Source organism: Armigeres subalbatus, chromosome 2 (assembly GCF_024139115.2).
Source record: "Armigeres subalbatus isolate Guangzhou_Male chromosome 2, GZ_Asu_2, whole genome shotgun sequence".
Taxonomy (NCBI): Eukaryota; Metazoa; Arthropoda; class Insecta; order Diptera; family Culicidae; genus Armigeres; species Armigeres subalbatus.
In genome coordinates this window covers 97,969,860-97,987,481 of record NC_085140.1, presented here as the reverse complement: position 1 = coordinate 97,987,481, position 17,622 = coordinate 97,969,860, and the positions used below count along the sequence as shown (strand labels likewise).

Genomic DNA, 17,622 nt, shown 5'->3' with positions numbered 1-17,622 from the left:
CATATTGCAAAAGTTTAGCGTTGCAAGACAGTTGTAATGATAGCATACTAAAGGCCTAAAATCTGTTTTCCATCAAGATCTATTAGCCCACCAATATTATAAAGTATTCAAATGAAATATTTCAGAAATATCTCAAAATTCAAACGAGTTTTGGAATATGAGTATTTTCGGATTGAAGGTCTTAAAATACCATTGACAATAATAGAACAAATCTGCCAAAGCGGTCACTGCTATTGCCTGAATATCTGCGAACATTGGTAGCTCTGCTGTTTCACCACAGACACTAAATTTTTAATTCGACTTCACAACGCTTACCGACGTTTGGACCTACTGAATAAACGAACGATAGATATAAACTGGTTCTTTGTCTCGCCTCTCTTCAACACGTGTTGGAATGCACTGTATTCTTAAACTTCAAAAGGAAAACAAATAGTGAGATGATGCTAGTAAAAAAATGTAATTGATACCCCAAAATCCGTTATCATCAAATTTAAAAAAAATAAGACAATTATTACAAAATATTTTAGTATGTTCATTTCCCGGGAAATTCGGGAAACTGATACATAAATCCCGGGAATCGGGAATCCCGGGAAATATGATTTCCCGGGAAATCGTTTCCGGGAATGGAAGCCCTAATTCGGTGTCGCAGGAGGGGGAGAAGCGGGTCCGCGCTGTCTGACTAAGTAGTGATAGGCAAACTTCGACTACCTGTTCGGTTGTATGTACCGAAGGTGATGAATTGTGTTAATTGCAAGCAGCTGGGCCACACCGCTTAGTACTGCTGCAATAAACCTCGCTGTGCATCATGCGGAGAAGAGCATGTGGGTGGCGCCGAAATGTGTCTATTACAACGAAGGCCCTCCACATGCTCTTGAAGCTTGTCCGACCTACATACAGCGGCTAATTCACCAGAAACGGTCTCTTCAGCAGCGGTCTCGTCGAAGCTACGCCGAGATGCTGCGGAAGGCCGCTTCGCCGGTTGTTTCTGACACCATCTACTCGTCTCTTCCTTTGGACGATCAAGGTAGCTCTGACTCTGAAATTGGAAACGGGGCCTTTGTTTTCAAAGGCTCAACGAGGAAACGAGTAAAATAAAGCCAGCGTCCCTCGAAAAAGCCTAGAAAACAGCCTCAAAGTGAGCTTCATTCCAACATGGCGAAATCAAACGCAGGTGGTACTCAAAAACGTTCAACTTTTGTGGTTTCACATCAGGATGAACGAGAGTTTCCACCGCTCCCGGAGACATCTAAAATCCCAGATGCCCCAATTTTTGCGATTTCTCAGCCAGAAGGAGAGCATAGAGAGCGAGCACAACAACCTCCGTGCGCTTCAATGTTCACACTTTCTGGCATCGTGGAGCTCATCCTTAACTTCTTCAATACTTCTGACCCCATGAAAAACATGGTCAAAACTGTTCTTCCTATTCTGACTCCTCTCCTGAAGCAGCTGGCTTCAAAGATGCCCCTCCTCGAGTCATTCGTATCCTTCGATGGCTAACTTAGTCAATAAGGGTAACACGGTTTCGATTCTACAGTTGAAATTAGATATTTTTAAATTTTTAGTTAACAAATTACAATGCGATGCTTTTGCTTTATGTGAAACATGGCTAACACCAGATGTGAACCTTCAATTTCCTGATTTCAACATAATCCGCCGCGATCGGGCAAATCGATATGGAGGGGTGCTTTTAGGGATCAAAAAACAGTACTCCTTCTATAGAGTCGATCTTGCGCCGATGTCTGGCACCGAAGCTGTCGCATGTCAGGTGACTATTCGAGGAAAAGACCTCAGTATCGCCTCGATATATCTTCCTCCAAACACCGCGATATCTCGTAGAGATCTCTCGCACATCTGCTCGGTTATGCCAGAGCCACGGTTGCTCTTGGGAGATTTTAACTCCCACGGAATAGGCTGGGGGGAACTGTACGACGACAACCGTTCAACAATGATATACGACCTCTGCGACGACTTTAATATGTCAATTTTGAATACAGGAGAAGTTACATGAGTGGCTCCTCCAGCAAGAGATAGCCGTCTAGATCTTTCCATTTGTTCGAGCTCATTATCGTTGGACTGCACTTGGAAGGTGGTCCAAGATCCCCATGGTAGTGATCATTTGCCGATCGAAGTCTCGATTTCCAATGGACGTAATCAATCTGTTTCTATCGACCTCTCATATGACCTCACGAAGCACATCGATTGGGGCACATATGCGGAGGCCATCATTGATGGCGTAATGTCGATAGAAGCACTTCCACCGCGAGAAGAGTACGAGTTTCTATCCCAGTTGATCCTTGACAGTGCTCTTCAGGCACAAAGCCGGCCAGTGCCAGGAGCTTCGGTTCGTAGGAAACCACCCAGTCCGTGGTGGGATGTCGAGTGTACACAACTTTATCGCAAGAAATCCGCCGCTTTCAAAGAATTTCGGAAACACGGTTCGATCGTTCTTCACAAACGGTACATCGCGCTCGAGATCCAGCTCAAGAAACTGGTCAAAGTGAAGAAGCGCGGATATTGGTGCACTTTTGTTGAAGGTTTATCGCGCGAGACTTCAATGAAAACTCTGTGGACCGTCGGGAGAAGAATGCGCAACGCGTCGTCCGTAAACGAAGATCGTGAAGGCTCGTCGCGGTGGATACTCAACTTCGCAAAGAAAGTTTGTCCGGATTCGGTACCGGTGAGGCAAGAGCTACGTGATGCTTTTGCTGTCAGGGATGATATGGATCGTCCCTTTTCGATGATTGAATTGTCACTTGCTCTCCTTTCATGTAACAATTCCGCTCCAGGGATGGATAGAATCAGGTTCAATTTGCTTAAAAACCTCCCAGACGTCGCGAAGAGGCGCTTTTTGAGCCTGTTCAACCAGTTTCTGGAGTGCAATATTGTTCCGGATGATTGGAGGCAAGTGAGGGTGATAGCCATCCAGAAGCCCGGAAAACCCGCGGATTATAATTCGTATCGCCCCATCGCGATGCTGTCATGTCTTCGGAAGTTGTTGGAGAAGATGATTCTCTTGCGGCTAGACAAATGGGTTGAATCGAATAGTTTTTTGTCAGATACACAATTTGGTTTCCGCAGGGGCAAGGGAAAGAACGACTGTCTTGCGTTGCTTTCTTCTGAAATTCAGCTTACTTTCGCTAAAAAAGAGCAAATGGGCTCAGTATTTTTGGACATTAAGGGGGCTTTTGATTCAGTTTGCGTTGATGTCTTATCCGACAAACTCCACTCGTGTGGACTTAACTTATTGGACTTAAACAATTATTTGTACAATTTGTTGTCAGAGAAGCGTATGAGTTTTTCTCATGGTGACTCGGCAACTTCACGAATTAGCTACATGGGTCTCCCCCAGGGCTCATGTTTAAGCCCCTTTCTTTACAATTTTTACGTCAGAGACATTGATGAATGTCTCATGCCAAATTGCTCGTTAAGGCAGCTTGCAGATGATTGTGTTGTATCCGTTTCGGGGCCAATCGCAGTTGATCTGCAAGGACCGTTGCAAGATACTCTGGACAATTTGTCCACTTGGGCTACGAAGCTGGGTATCGAATTCTCTCCGGAGAAAACTGAGATGGTTGTCTTTTCAAAAAAAACATAAGCCGGCAGAGTTCCCGCTCCAACTGATGGGTAAGACAATCGCTCATAGCATGTCTTCTAAATACCTCGGGGTCTGGTTCGACTCGAAATGTACCTTCGGGAAGCACATTGTGTATCTGACACAAAAATGCCAGAAACGGATCAACTTCATGCGATCAATAACCGGAACATGGTGGGGAGCGCATCCCGAAGATCTTATGACGTTGTATAGAACAATCATTTTGTCGGTCCTCGAATACGGTAGTTTCTGCTTCCAGTCCGCGGCTAAAACACACATGCTGAAGCTTCAACGGATTCAGTACCGCTGTCTCCGTATCGCGTTAGGATGTATGAATTCGACACATACGATGAGCTTGGAAGTACTTGCGGGAGTACTGCCACTAACAGATCGTTTCGCGGAATTATCGCTCCGGTTCCTCATCCGCTGTGAGGTTCTCAATCCATTGGTCATTGACAACTTCGAAAAGCTGCTCGAACAAAACCCTCAATCTCGACTCATGAGTATTTACCACTGGTACATGATGCTGGAGGTAAGCCCATCTTTGGTTGACACCAATCGTGTTAACTTCTTAGACTCTTACAGTTCCTCTGTTACTTTTGATCTGTCCATGAAGCAGGAGGTTCATGGAATACCAGACTTTTTGTGTGCGGAGGTCATACCTCCATTATTTGCAAGCAAATACGGGCACGCCAGTGAGGAGAGAAGCTTTTTTACAGACGGGTCAAAAATGGATGACTCCACTGGTTTCGGTGTTTTCAACGTTTTTCATAGCGCCTACTTTAAGCTCAAAGAGCCTTGTTCCGTGTATACTGCTGAGCTAGCAGCTATACACTATTCACTCGAGCAAATCGCATCCCTACCTCCTGACCACTTTTTCATCTTCACCGACAGTCTAAGTTCCTTGGAGGCTGTTCGGTCAATGAAACCGGTTAAGCACTCAGCGTATCTTCTGAATGGGATACGGAAAGCTTTGAGTGCCTTATCACAACGGTCTTACACAATCACCATGGCTTGGGTCCCTTCTCATTGCTCGATTCCGGGAAATGAGAAAGCGGACTCTTTGGCTAAGGTGGGCGCTATGGAAGGTGATATTTACGATCGGAAAATCACCTTCGATGAATTTTTCACATTAGTTCGTCAGGAAACCTTGAACAGCTGGAAACAGAAATGGACAAATGGGGAGTTGGGTAGATGGCTGTATTCTATTCGCCCGCAGGTGTCGAAGCGTCCATGGTTCAAAAAATTGAATATGGGACTAGACTTCATTCGAACCATGTGTCGTCTAATGTCCAATCACTACACTCTAAATGCACATCTTTTCAGAGTGGGGCTCTCGGAAGGAAATCTCTGTGTTTGCGGCGAGGATTATCAGGACATCGATCATGTCGTGTGGGCGTGCGAGGAGCATCGTGGCCCCAGATCTGCGCTAACTGAACATCTCCGGGTCCGAGGAAAACAACCAAAGCCTATTAGGGAAGTGTTGTCGGGCCTTGATCTCGAGTACCGTCAACTGGGGGGAAGATGATCATTGAGGTGAAGATGATCAATTGATGTGTCAGTCAAAAGTGCCAAATTTTTTTATGAAACGGTAGTCAACAATATTCTCCGTTCAAGTAATGTTACCGCTAGGTAGAAATCCGAGTTTTTCGATTACAATCATGAAAATGTATTTTGTGGAAGAAAGAGAGAGATAGTCATAAATGACGCTATTTTCGTTTCAAATATTGACTTCTTAGACTTCTTTAGGTAGTAAATTCAACATTCATACAAATAACCTAGTGTATTTTGACTACTAGGTCATAATGATTTTAGTAGAGCTGTCTTGATCAACTTCACCCCAAACCAGATTACTCAAAAAATGTGTGATAATTTAATTAATTTTAATAAATGCGAACGCATTTCAGAAAACTAAAGTTGTTGATTATTGCAACGTATAGCAGTACATGTTTTGAAAATATTTGTTTCGATTTAAAATGTAAACACCCATGGTTATTGCATGTTTTGTCTTAAAAATGATCATCTTCCCCCCAGTTGACGGTACATGTCCCTGGTCCACCAATTTTTGAAAGTTGCTGATGTAAAACTGTAATCATTGCCTGCCCATTCCCTTGTCTGTCGTACCCCATATCGAATGTCTTCCTCTTGTACATTTCTATGTCAGTCGTTAATCCCTTCCGTATGTCTTCCTCTCGTCGTTGTCTCCCAAAAAAAAAGTTTGTTTGTCCCGTTACAGATGTAAAAATGCGAGGAATGTCAACTTTGTGAACATCAGCATCGTAATTACTTAAGCACCCTAAAATCCTTTCCTTTCCTACTGTATTATTGTATTCCCTAACCTCGACTAAACCGCGAGTCTTTCGGTTCCCCAAAACTAACACTATGTATAAGAATCAAGAAATGTATTGTTAAACTTGATTTCGGCTCCGTAACGCTTCACGGCAAATGAGCCTTCCAAATAAACGAAAGATTAAAAAAAAGAAGTCTATCCAGCATGAAACCCCACGCCAACGATTTATGATTTTAGGGGAAATGGAACAAAATGGGCACTTTAGAGTGGTCGGTTCAGAATGAAACTCCGCGCAATCGATTCATCGCACTTTTTCCCTTCAGGAAACATGAATTTTTTGAAGAAATATCAGCGTCAGCTAGAAGCATTGTAGGAATATTTTGATTTTTAGGGGAATTGAGGCAAAATGGGCACTTAAATGTTGTCTTCCCACCACGAAACCACGCGAAATCGATTAGTCGCACTTTTTTCTTTCAGGAAACATTTACGTTCTGGAAATTTTGCAGCGTCAGCTGGAGTAATTGAATTTCGAGCCTTTTGCTTTTGAAAATCCCCAGTGTGCGTTGTTTCAATTTTGTTACCTATGCATTTTTTTTCATCGGGTGGGGTCTGGCTTGGTATAAAAAAGTATCATCATTCCAACATGGGTTAGAAACCTCGCCGTTAATAACTGTAGAAGAGCTGATTGAACACTGCTGTGAGGCAGCAATATCACAGTGAAGGATGTAATGCCAGTAAGGAGAAGAAATAGGAGGCAATAAAATATATTACGGTGTAAATTGTTTAGGCTTAGGTTTCCAGTACTCCTACTTATAACCGTAGATGTGGTTTATGAGTAAGAGCTACAATGCAGCAGTGTCATAGTTGGGGATGCAAGGCCAATAAGAAAGAAGGTACAATACATGAAAGACTTCAATGGGTTTCCAACTTTATTTTCAAATGACGACCACATGTTCAGAGAATTGATATTTGAGGATCAATTTATAATACATTTACGTTCATTAATTGAAAATGAAAATAATCCAGAATTATCATCCTTCAAAAGATGAGCTTGAATCGCATGTCGATATTGCTTACAATAAATTAGTGTTACTAATGATTTACTGATGAAATTTAAAAAATCAATTATAACATAAGAAGAAAACTATAAGTTCACGAAAAAGTATTACTTTAAATGGATTGATTTTAGAGGGTGCTGGTTACTGGTCCCCTTATTAGTGATGACATTGCAACGAAATTACAAAATAAAATTGTTTTCATCTTGAAATAATTCCCCATCGTTAACCCAGCAAAAGATCCAGAACGTATTTTCCCGCCTGAGACATAATATTAGTGCCATGTCGTAACTCCTGCCATTACTCGTGTGAACAATATTTCCAAGAAAAACCACCAATCAAGTAATGTCAGCCGGAGCATCTTCCCGCTGCTGCTTTTTCCTTATCAACGCTCGCATGCCTAAAACATATATCGTGCAACAATTTATGGCGCACCTCGCATTCGTTGAGCACAGGAAAGTACTGAATATTTTATCACCTGCTAGTGCCGCAAGTAGTAGCGAGCAGACATCGCGGCAATAAACCGAGTGTCAGCGAGAAAAGAATTCTCCGGGTCCGGCCGGCTGACATAACTCGTACACGGTCTTGAGAAATGGAATTTCCACGACGGCGACGACGACGACGCTCCGATCGAGCAAATGAGCCTGATAGGAAAAACTGCTCTCACCAGTATAGTAGTCGCATTGTGGCAGATGAGCCGACAAATTAATCTTTCATGACCGGTAAGAGCGCTTCGGTGGAAAATCGCACTGGAATTGGTGGAGAATGCGGTGGGCAGTACCAACTGGGCGCGGAATACCCAGCGCGGGTGGGATTAACACTTTATCCCATTTGCTGGCGCGCGCTGGTTGGTAATCTCTCGTCGGTTCGGTTCTCAAGTTGATTTTCGTTACCGTGGGTAGGTATTCTGCGAGTCGGTTTTCCACTGCACCACTGCTGTTTGGTTGGGGCGAGCTATATTTCAGAGCCGTTTGTATATGGCAATGTACCGTAGATTGGGGTGGGGGATCATAGTTCTGATGCCAAATCATTCCTTTATTATTCCCAATGAGATGTTCATTTCGATTACAATCAAAAGACGACCTGAAAGGCAGTTTAAATTAATCCAGTACAAGTTTTTCATATTAAAAGGTTACGAAAATTTTAAACACTTTTGATTGGTATTTTTATTAAGCAGATCGATAAAAATTACCAACGCGCAGGTTTCACTGCAAAAAGTTTGATAATATTTACTCTACCATATATTTGTCTAATCTGAACTCATACGTTTAATAGAGATCAATTTTCCCTCACATTACGGTATCTTCCAGCAAGTCACAAACGAGAAGCCATCCTGCGATAGAAATATTTATGGCTTTGTTATTTGTTGCTCTTTGGGTTGAGCTTTCAGCGGGAAAGATTTATGGAACCCACGAGAGAAAGTTCGTTTTCCATGCAATGAAATGCATTTCGAGAAAGAATATTGTTTTTTTTTGCAAGCGAGAAGTGGTGTTGTGAACGGGATGTTCGGAGACTTTGGGCAAACAATTTAAGGGCTAAAAGATGATCCCAAATTTGTTTCAACATATTTCAGTAACTTTTCGCAAAGAAGATAACACTGAGACACATCACATCTTTGTGGGTGAATATCACAGTAAAATTGATATTCCATTACTGAGAGATAGGAAATATTTTGTAGAGTTTGTTGAAATAGGTGACATTCACTGAGTTATGGAAATTTCAATCCTAACAATTTACAATTTGGTATTTGTATTCCTCTACGTTAAGGGTTCATGTTTATCAATCGGTTCCACTTACCTCCGTACAGAACGAGCAACCGCACTGCGATATCCGAGTGAGATTCTCGGTACTGTGTTCCCCGAGGCACAGCTTGCAGGTGAGTTTAACAGCTGGAGCCAGGCTGGCCGTCACTACGGTGGGGCTGGGCGGTGCCACCAGGATGGCCGCTCTCGAGGTCACCGAAACCCGGCTACTGCTGTTGGACGATGACGAGGAGGATCCCGACGACGACGACGGCGATGAGGAGCATGAGGAAGCGCTGGGCGACGGGGAGCAGGAGGATGACGTTCCGGATGAGGTTTTCGTAAGCCGGAGAAGGTTGCCGACGTGTTTGCCGGTTTCGGCCGGACCGGCGCCGCCAGTGGGCTGCGAGTTGGCACCACCAACGGCCACGAAGCCACCGTTGGACAGGTTGAGGGAGTACCGCGATCCGGCCGCTGCGAGCGATAAGAGACTAGAACAACGGGAGCACGTGGCAACCGAAGCACAATTGCGCAGCCGATTCTGCGGTTTGATGGGTTCGACCGATTGGGCGGAATTGGTTAAAGCGAGAACTGTTTCGCACTTCCGCAGTCCGCTCTTCGGCTGTGAGCCCAGCAGAGGCACGGATTTCGGCGGTGCCAGACTGGTGCAGCTGACGTCTTTCTTCAGCAGAGGAACCACCGACCACAGCTTCTGGTGAACGGAGCTGAGCGAAGTCGTTGAAATGTTAAGTCGGCTTCGCGTCATCTCGACCAGGTTATGCTCGGAGGGACTTTTGCTGATTTTAATCTCAGGCGACGACAACAGCGGTACGTTGCTTGCTGTCGTTAGAGGAGCAGATGGTGGAGGGGGCGGCGGCGGCGCTGGTGGCGGCTCCTTCGATGGCCTTCGACCCACAAGGCTTTTGAGAAAGGCTTCCAGCCGACGTTTTCGTGGAACCGGGGCCCCGAGGGAAGCCGGATGGCTGCCATCGGTGGCCATCGATGGCACTACCGGTGAGGATGGATTGCAACCGGATGGGGATCGACGATTGGTTTGCATGTTGCCAGCTCCTCCTCCTCCGCCGCCGCCAATGCCGCCACCGCCCGAAACGAACAACGGTCGGGGGCCACTGAACTGAGGCGAATGTGGCTCCAGCAGCGATGCGGACTCGTGGGAACCGCCATTGGCGAGTGCGCTCCGTAAACCAGCCAGGTTGTGTACGATCGAAGCAAAGTCCTGGAATGGAAAGAATAAAAAAGTGTGGAATTTAATAAGCGTGATTTGATGTGCCACCATAGATTATACACCACCCACCCCGTTTAGCTATATCTAGCAAGTCTATCGCATCGAGTTTGTCGACGGAAATAGCAAGAGGAAAATAAAATAACCAATCTGATATCCGTTGTTTTGTGCTGCGTTCGGTGGCATCTGTGCATAAAATGCAAAAGTGATAGCAGGATGTAATTACCGGCTTTATCGAACTGTTTTTCGATGCCCTAGAAATAGGTTGCCAACCTGAGTTCAGACGCGAATGCATTCAAACTGTACATATTAAAATTCATCTATTATGATATTCTGTAGCTTGAAATTAGAGAGTTAATAATTTGCTTGAAAGTAGTCGTATGCATTAATTACGTAAGCAATTTTTCCAAATTTTAGTAGGATTACATTTTTAATTTATATGGAGCGAAAAATAATAAGAGATTTTGGTAAAGATAACATTAAGAAGCAGAAATTCGCCAAACTATTCCCGTATTTCATCAAATACGTCTGACGAAAAATCAACTTGCGAATCTAGATGAAAAATACCTGGGTTGCACAAGATGCAAAAAACATAAATTTGTGACCCTTGTCAACCTTCGAAAAGGTTGTGGTTCCATCGGAAACATGAGGTGAAATAAGAGGCGCCCATGTTTGGACACGGGAAAAAAATTCTCAGAAAATTAAATTCAAAATAGTTTCCCATAAAATTGAAAACAATATCCGAAGAAATTAATGAATTTCCCACGAGATGGCGGAATACTATCATTATCATCGTTCCTATGCCGAAACCAAACTGTCACGAATCAAGACCTAATACCTTCCGGCTAATCTTGCTGACCAACTGCATGGCGAAGCTTCTCCAGCGGATTGTCAACCGGCAAACAATCGCCGAACTCGAACTCGAGTGGACGGCACGACAAGCGCCAACATGCTTTTCATGCTGGAGGCAGCATCGACACGTGCTGTGCTTGAAAGGATGCTGTCTACTACCGACAAGCACTGCCTGATAGCTCCCCTGGTTCTCATCAATCTCTTTCTCCGGTTGTGTCGCCGTTGGTTCCATTGTCCGCCAGGATAACTGCAACCATATATCCACGGCAACCCCAGCCACGGCAGCTATTCGGTGATCCTAACTCACAGTAAGTCGTGCCTCAATTTGCGACATCTTTACGTAAGTATGTACGACTTTTTTTTTTTCGCAAAAAATACTTTTGGTTCTATGGATCGTGAGAAAATGACAGACCTTCTTCCTCCAAAAGTGATCACGTACACCCAACCGGTGATTGTGAAATTTTCTAACAATTCTATATAAGTACCTACCAAAACCTGTATAACAACTGGGCATATGAAATAGTGTTGGATTCTTATACAAATGTTGTATGTGACCTCGAGGTAGCGTTGCCGGAAGAAGATGAGCCCCTCTTGAGGACTGCTAGAATACAGTCAAAGCAGCCATTAACGACGCAGCGAAGTCGACGGAACGATTGGTTCGACGAAGAGTGCAGACAGATTCTGGAGGAGAAGGGCGCAGCGCGGGCGGTCGTACTGCAGCAAGGCACCCGGCAGAACGTGGAACGTTAACGGAAGCGGAGACAACAGACCCGCCGTTTTCAGTGCGGGGAGATGGAACAGCCTTGCCGTTCTCATGGGAGCATCTTGACGGACGAACGTGTGGTGGTCGAAAGGTGGAAGCAGCACTACGAGGAACATTTGAATGGCGCTGCGAGTACAGGCAGTGAAAGTCAAGGCAGCGGAGGAGATGACTACGTCAGCCACTGGCCACTTGCCTGCACAAACTGATAGTCGTAGTCTGGGAAACTGAACAGCTACCGGAAGAGTGGAAGGAAGGTTTTATATGCCCCATCTACAAGAAAGGCGACAAGCTGGAGTGTGAGAACTTTCGAGCGATCACCATCCTTAATGCCGCCTACAAAGTGATATCCCCGATCATCTTCCGACGTCTGTCACCATTAGTGAATGAGTTCGTGGGAAGTTATCAAGCCGGCTTCATTGACGGCCGCTCGACAACGGACAAGATCTTTACTGTACGGCAAATCCTTCAAAAATGCGGTCAATACCAGGTTCCAACGCATCATCTGTTCACTGATTTCAAGGCGGCATACGACAGTATGTATAGACAGCTTTCCATGGAAAGCTTACCAGACTGATCAAAGCAACGGTGGATGGTGTGCAAAACTGTGTGAAGATCCCGGGCGAACAATCCAGTTCGTTCGAATCGCGCCGGGGAATAAGACAAGGTGATGGATTTTCGGCCCTCCTTAGCCGTGCGGTAAGACGCGCGGCTACAAAGCAAGACCATGCTGAGGGTGTCTGGGTTCGATTCCCGGTGCCGATCTAGGCAATTTTCGGATTGGAAATTGTCTCGACTTCCGTGGGCATAAAAGTATCATCGTGTTAGTCTCAAGATATACGAATGCAAAAATGGTAACTTGGCTTAGAAACCTCGCTGTTGAAGTGCTTAATGAGCACTAAGATGCGAGGCGGCTCTGTCCCAGTGTAGGGATGTAATGCCAATAAAAAGAAGAAGAAGATGGACTTTCGTTGATTAACATTGCGCTAGAGGATGTCATGCGGAGAGCCGGGTGTAACAGCCGGGGTACGATTTTCTACAGATCCAGTCAATTTATTTGTTTCACCGATGACATGGAAATTGTCGGCCGAACATTTGCAAAAGTGGAAGAACTGTACACCCGCCTGAAACGTGAAGCAACAAAAGTTAGACTGCTGGTTAGGTGGCTCAAACAACACTTTTTCAATTGTTATGATGGCCTTCCTATTCGGTTCTATTTGATGCCCTGATGCTCTGCTCAGCCAAATCGGTCAACGTTTGGGCGGTGCTAAATTCGTTGGAACTTTATATGGAAAAATGTATGCAGAAACATCGAAAAACAGTAATTTGCACTTGGACGGTACAATTTACGATGAAGAACTATCCATAGAGCATTTGTTGCTTTTAGTATAGCTTGCTCCAGGTGCGTATTCAAGTTCAGTTTACTGTCAAGATATACACCAAGGTATTTGACTGTATTTGAAAGTTCTAAAACTGTGCCTTTCAGTGTCATGTTTTTTATGGATTTTTTGAATGTGAATGGTACAATAGTTGTTTTAGAAGATTTTATGCTCAGTCCTTCTCTATCGCACCACGATGAGACGTAATTAATTACTGTTTGCATTCTACTAGTGATAGTACAATCATTTAAGACTATTCAACTATTAAAGACCACAACAGAGGTGATAATACGCCTCCTTGTGGGCACCCTTTAACTGCTCTAACATTTATGAATGAGCTTCCCAGGTTTGCTGATATCTCTCTTTTTGATAACATTTCATTGATCCAAGTAACAATGCATTGATCAAAACCATATTTTGTCATTGCAGTAGTTATTGAATTATAGAATGTGTTGTCGAATGCTCCTTCAATATCAATGAAAGCAGCAAGTGAAATTTCTTTTGCATCAAAAGATCTTTCTAATTTTGTAACCACCTCATGCAGAGCTGTTACTGAAGATTTTCCTTCCTAATACGCAAATTGATATTTGCTTAAGGGTATTTTATTTAGATAACACTTTATGTGTTCGTCAATTATTTTTTCCATTGTATTCAATATAATGGATGATAAACTTATTGGCCTAAAGGATTTCCGGGAGGTTTTATCCTTTTTGTTTGCCTTAGGGGCCCCACACACGCTCTGACATGTTGTACAACTTTGACTCCGCCCCCAAGTTTGTGCGACCAATTCAGTTTGTACAACCGTCTGACGAACAGTTGGTACAACCAAAACTCCAACAAACGTAACATTTCGTCATTTTTTTTCTGTACATGCTGATATGTTTGGTGCTTTTTCACGAATACTTAATTGGATGAATTGAATTGGAATGAAATAGGATTGGAGTGCAATGAGATTGGATTTGAATTGGAATGAGTTTAAAATTAGATTGGTTGTGAATTGAATTGAATTTTATTGGAACGTGAATGGCAATTTGGAATTTTGGTGATGATGGATTGGAATGCGATTGAATTTTGCTTAGAGTTGGAATTGAATTTGATTATGATTGGAAGTTTCGAAGAGGAATCGGAAGTTTCTCCCGGAGTTCCTCCGGAAGTTCATTCTGGAAATCCTCCAGAAGTTCCTTCCGAAAGTTTTTTCCGGAATTCCTCCGGAAGCTCCTCCCTGAATTCCTCCATAAGTTCCTCCCAGTTCCAGAAGTTCCGGGAGGAGCTTCCGGAGGAATTCAAGGAGGAACTTTCGGGTGAATTCGGAAGTTCCTCCCTAAATTCCTCAGAAAGCTTCTCCCGGAATTCCTCTGAAAGTTCCTCCCGTAATTGCACCGGAAGTTCCTCCGGAAAATAGAATTGGATTGTTCCACCAGGACTTCCTCCGGAAGTTCCTACATTAATACCTCCTAAAGTTCCTCCAGGAATTCCTCCTGAAGTTCCTCCAGAAATGCCTTCACCGGAAGGCTTTTTTGGATTCCTCTGGAAGTTCCTCCAGGAATTCCTACGGAAGTTCATCAGGAAGCTCCTCCCGGAATTCCTCCAGAAGTTCCTCCCGTAGTTCCTCCAGAAGTTCCTCCCGGAATTCCTCCAGAAGTTCCTCCCAGAATTCCTCCGGAAGTTCCTCCTGGAATTCCTCCGGAGGTTCCTCCCGGAGTTCCTCCGGAAGTGCCTCCCGTAATTCCTCCGGAAGTTCTTCCCACAATTTCCCCGGAAGTTCCTTCCAGAAATCTCCCAGAAGCTCCTTCCGGAATTCCTGAGGATGTTCTTCTCAGAATTCTTCCGGAGCTTCCTCCTGGAATTCCTCTGGAAGTTCCTCCTGGAATTCCTCCGGATGTTCCTCTCGGAAATTCTTCGGAAGTTCGTCTCGGAATTCCTCCAGACGTTCCTCCCGGAATTCCTCCGGAAGTGCCTCCGGAAGTTCTTCCCGCAATTCCTCCGGAAGTTCCTCTTGGAAGTCCTCTCGGAATTCCTCCTGAAGTTCCTCTCGGAATTCCTCCGCAAGTTCCTTTCAGAATTCCTCCGGAAGTTCCTCCATGAATTCTTCTAGAACTTCCTCCGGAACTTCCTCTTAGAATTCCTCCGGAAATTCCTCTCGAAATTGCTCTGGAACTTCCTCTATGAATTCCTCCATGAATTCCTCTGGAACTTCCTCTCGGAATTCCTTCGGAAGTTCCTCGCGAAATTTCTCCAGAAGTTCCTCTCGGAACTCCTCCAGAAGTTCTCCCCGGAATTCCTCCGGAAGTTCCTTCTGGATTTCTTCCGGATGTTCCTCCCAGAATTTCTCCGGAAGCTCCTCCCTGAATTTCTCCAGGAGTTCCTCCCGGAAGTTCCTCCGCAAGTTCCTCCAGGAATTCTTCCGGATGTTCCTCCCGAAATTTGTAAGGAATTTCCTCCCGGAACTTCTCTGGAAGTTCTTCTCGGAATTTCGCTAGAAGTTTCTCTCGGAATTTCTGCCAGAACTTCCACCTGGAATTCCTCTGGATGTTCCTCCCGGAGATCTTCCGGAAATTCCTCCCGAAGTTCTTCCGGAAACTCCTCACGGAGTTCTTCCAGGAATTCCTCCCGGAGTTCATTCGGAAATTCCTCCAGGAAATCCTCCGGAAGTTCGCTTACTAAGTTCTCTGAAAGTTCCTCCCGGAATTCCGAAGATCCTCCTGGAATTCCGAACTTCCTCCCGGAATTCCTCCGGTAGTTCTTGAAAAAAAACTATTCGGAAGTTCCTCCGAGTGAAATTCCTTTCAGCATTAGCATTGTTACGGTGTAATTCGTAGATTGGACACTAGTGATACTCATGTTTTATTTTTGAGATCCTTATCTAGAATGCTATCAGGAATCAAGAAGGGGAGTGATCCTTGATCCCAGTCTTAAACAAAACTAACAAAAGCATGAAGATTACTACTCCTGTTCCTCCGAGTGAAATTCCTTATGGAGAAACTCCGAAAATTCTGCCAAGAAATCTTCCGGAAGTTCCTCCAGAAATTTCTCTGGAAATTCCTCCAGGAATTCCACCAGAAGTTATCCAAGGATTTCCTCCGGAAGTTCCTACAGAACTTCTTCCTGAAGCTCGTCTAGGAATTCCTCCGGTAGTTACCAAGGTATTACTCCGAAAGTTCTTCACTTTCATTCTGTGTATTTTTTGGAAAGTTTTTCCGCTTTCTTTCTGTGGATTTTTTGGAAAGTTTTTTCACTTTCATTCTGTGTATTTTCCATATAAAATACTTCCAAATTTTTTTTAGAAATTTTTCTGGGAATCTGTCAATGAATTCCACTAAAAGTTGCTTCAAAAGTTCAAGCGTGAATTCTTCCGAGAATTTTCCCGGATTTTTTGAATATGATCCCTCGGAAACTCTATCAGAAATTCCGCAATCAATTCCTCTGATTAATTCTTCAAAAGTTCTCTCTGGAGTTCTTCCTGAAAATGCCCTAAAACTCTTTTTAAATTACTTCTCCAACTCAACAAACATTACTTACTCTTTCCCAGAATTTCCTGCCAAAAAACCCAAAAAAAATCTCCAGACAGTTCCTCCAAAATTTCTCCAAGAGTGCACTAGAAAGGTTCTTCAGGTTTTATCCGATAAATACCTTCAGAAATTACAATTTTATTCAAAATTTCGGAATTTTTGTGCAATATCTGAAGGAATGCTAAAAAAATCCTGGTCCAGCTATTGGAGAATTTCTTGAAGATATGCACGAAGGAATTCCTCGCATGAGTCCCTGAAGAAACTTTCAGATAAATTTTTGAAGGAATTTCCAAAGAAATTTCTGTAAACTTTCCTATGGAATTCCAGAAAGAATACTCAAATAAATCACTGAAAGCGTTATATAAATTCTTAAAGGGATTTCAGTTGAATTGTTGTACAACCGGAGGATTTCGCGATGGAGGCATTCTAGAAAAAAATCTAAAAAAGTTTCCAAATTCCAAGTGAAATCTAGTAAGTGGAGAGGTATTTTTAAAAGGAAGTACATATGGAATTTTTCATAAAATCTCTGAATTTGAAATTCTTGAAGGAATATCTCTTGGCATTATAGGAGGATTTCCATGAATTCCCGACGATAAATATGGGACATTTTTTGAATAATTAAATAATCAGGCGGTTTTAGAAAAAAAAATGTTTGACTGAGCATACTCTGAATAACAAGGGGCGTAGTGCTAAGCGGCATGGTAAATTTTCATACGGCAGCGGCGAAAAAAAAATTACCGGCGGCGTGGCGCGACGGCTCACAGGTCTAATATTATCTTATTATTATTCTATTATTTTATTATAATACTATTATTATTATTATCGCAAACTATCTTATTTTCTGTATTATCGCAAAAATCTCTTTCTGTTCCTGGATATTCCACCAGAAGAATTGAAAGCAACAATGTTGTACAACAACACCACACACAATGCAACTTGGTTGTACAACATTTGACTCCGCCCACCACAAGTCTGAGCAAAATCAAACTGTTTTGATTTCATCCGACCAACTTTGCAACTTTGAAACCGTCCGTCCGACAGTCGTACAACTTGTCCACAGACGGTCCGACTTGGCTCCGACCGAACCAAATCTCCTGGGGGCGGAGTCAAAGTTGTACAACACGTCGGAGCGTGTGTGGGGCCCCTTAGAAAATGAATGTGACCCTGACTTGTCGCCATCCAGTTGGAATGTAGCTCAAT

General features: G+C 43.7%; 1 protein-coding gene across 8 annotated transcripts in view; it reads right to left on the bottom strand.

Annotated features, from left to right (window-relative positions):
- Positions 1 to 17,622, bottom strand: part of LOC134210268 (uncharacterized) — a 332,517-nt gene that overhangs the window by 78,822 nt on the left and 236,073 nt on the right. For all 8 annotated transcript variants that reach the window (XM_062686313.1, XM_062686314.1, XM_062686309.1 and 5 more), the window contains one exon: positions 8,735 to 9,916. In XM_062686313.1, coding sequence (XP_062542297.1) covers positions 8,735 to 9,916 — 1,182 coding nt within the window. The remainder of the gene's footprint in view (positions 1 to 8,734; positions 9,917 to 17,622) is intronic.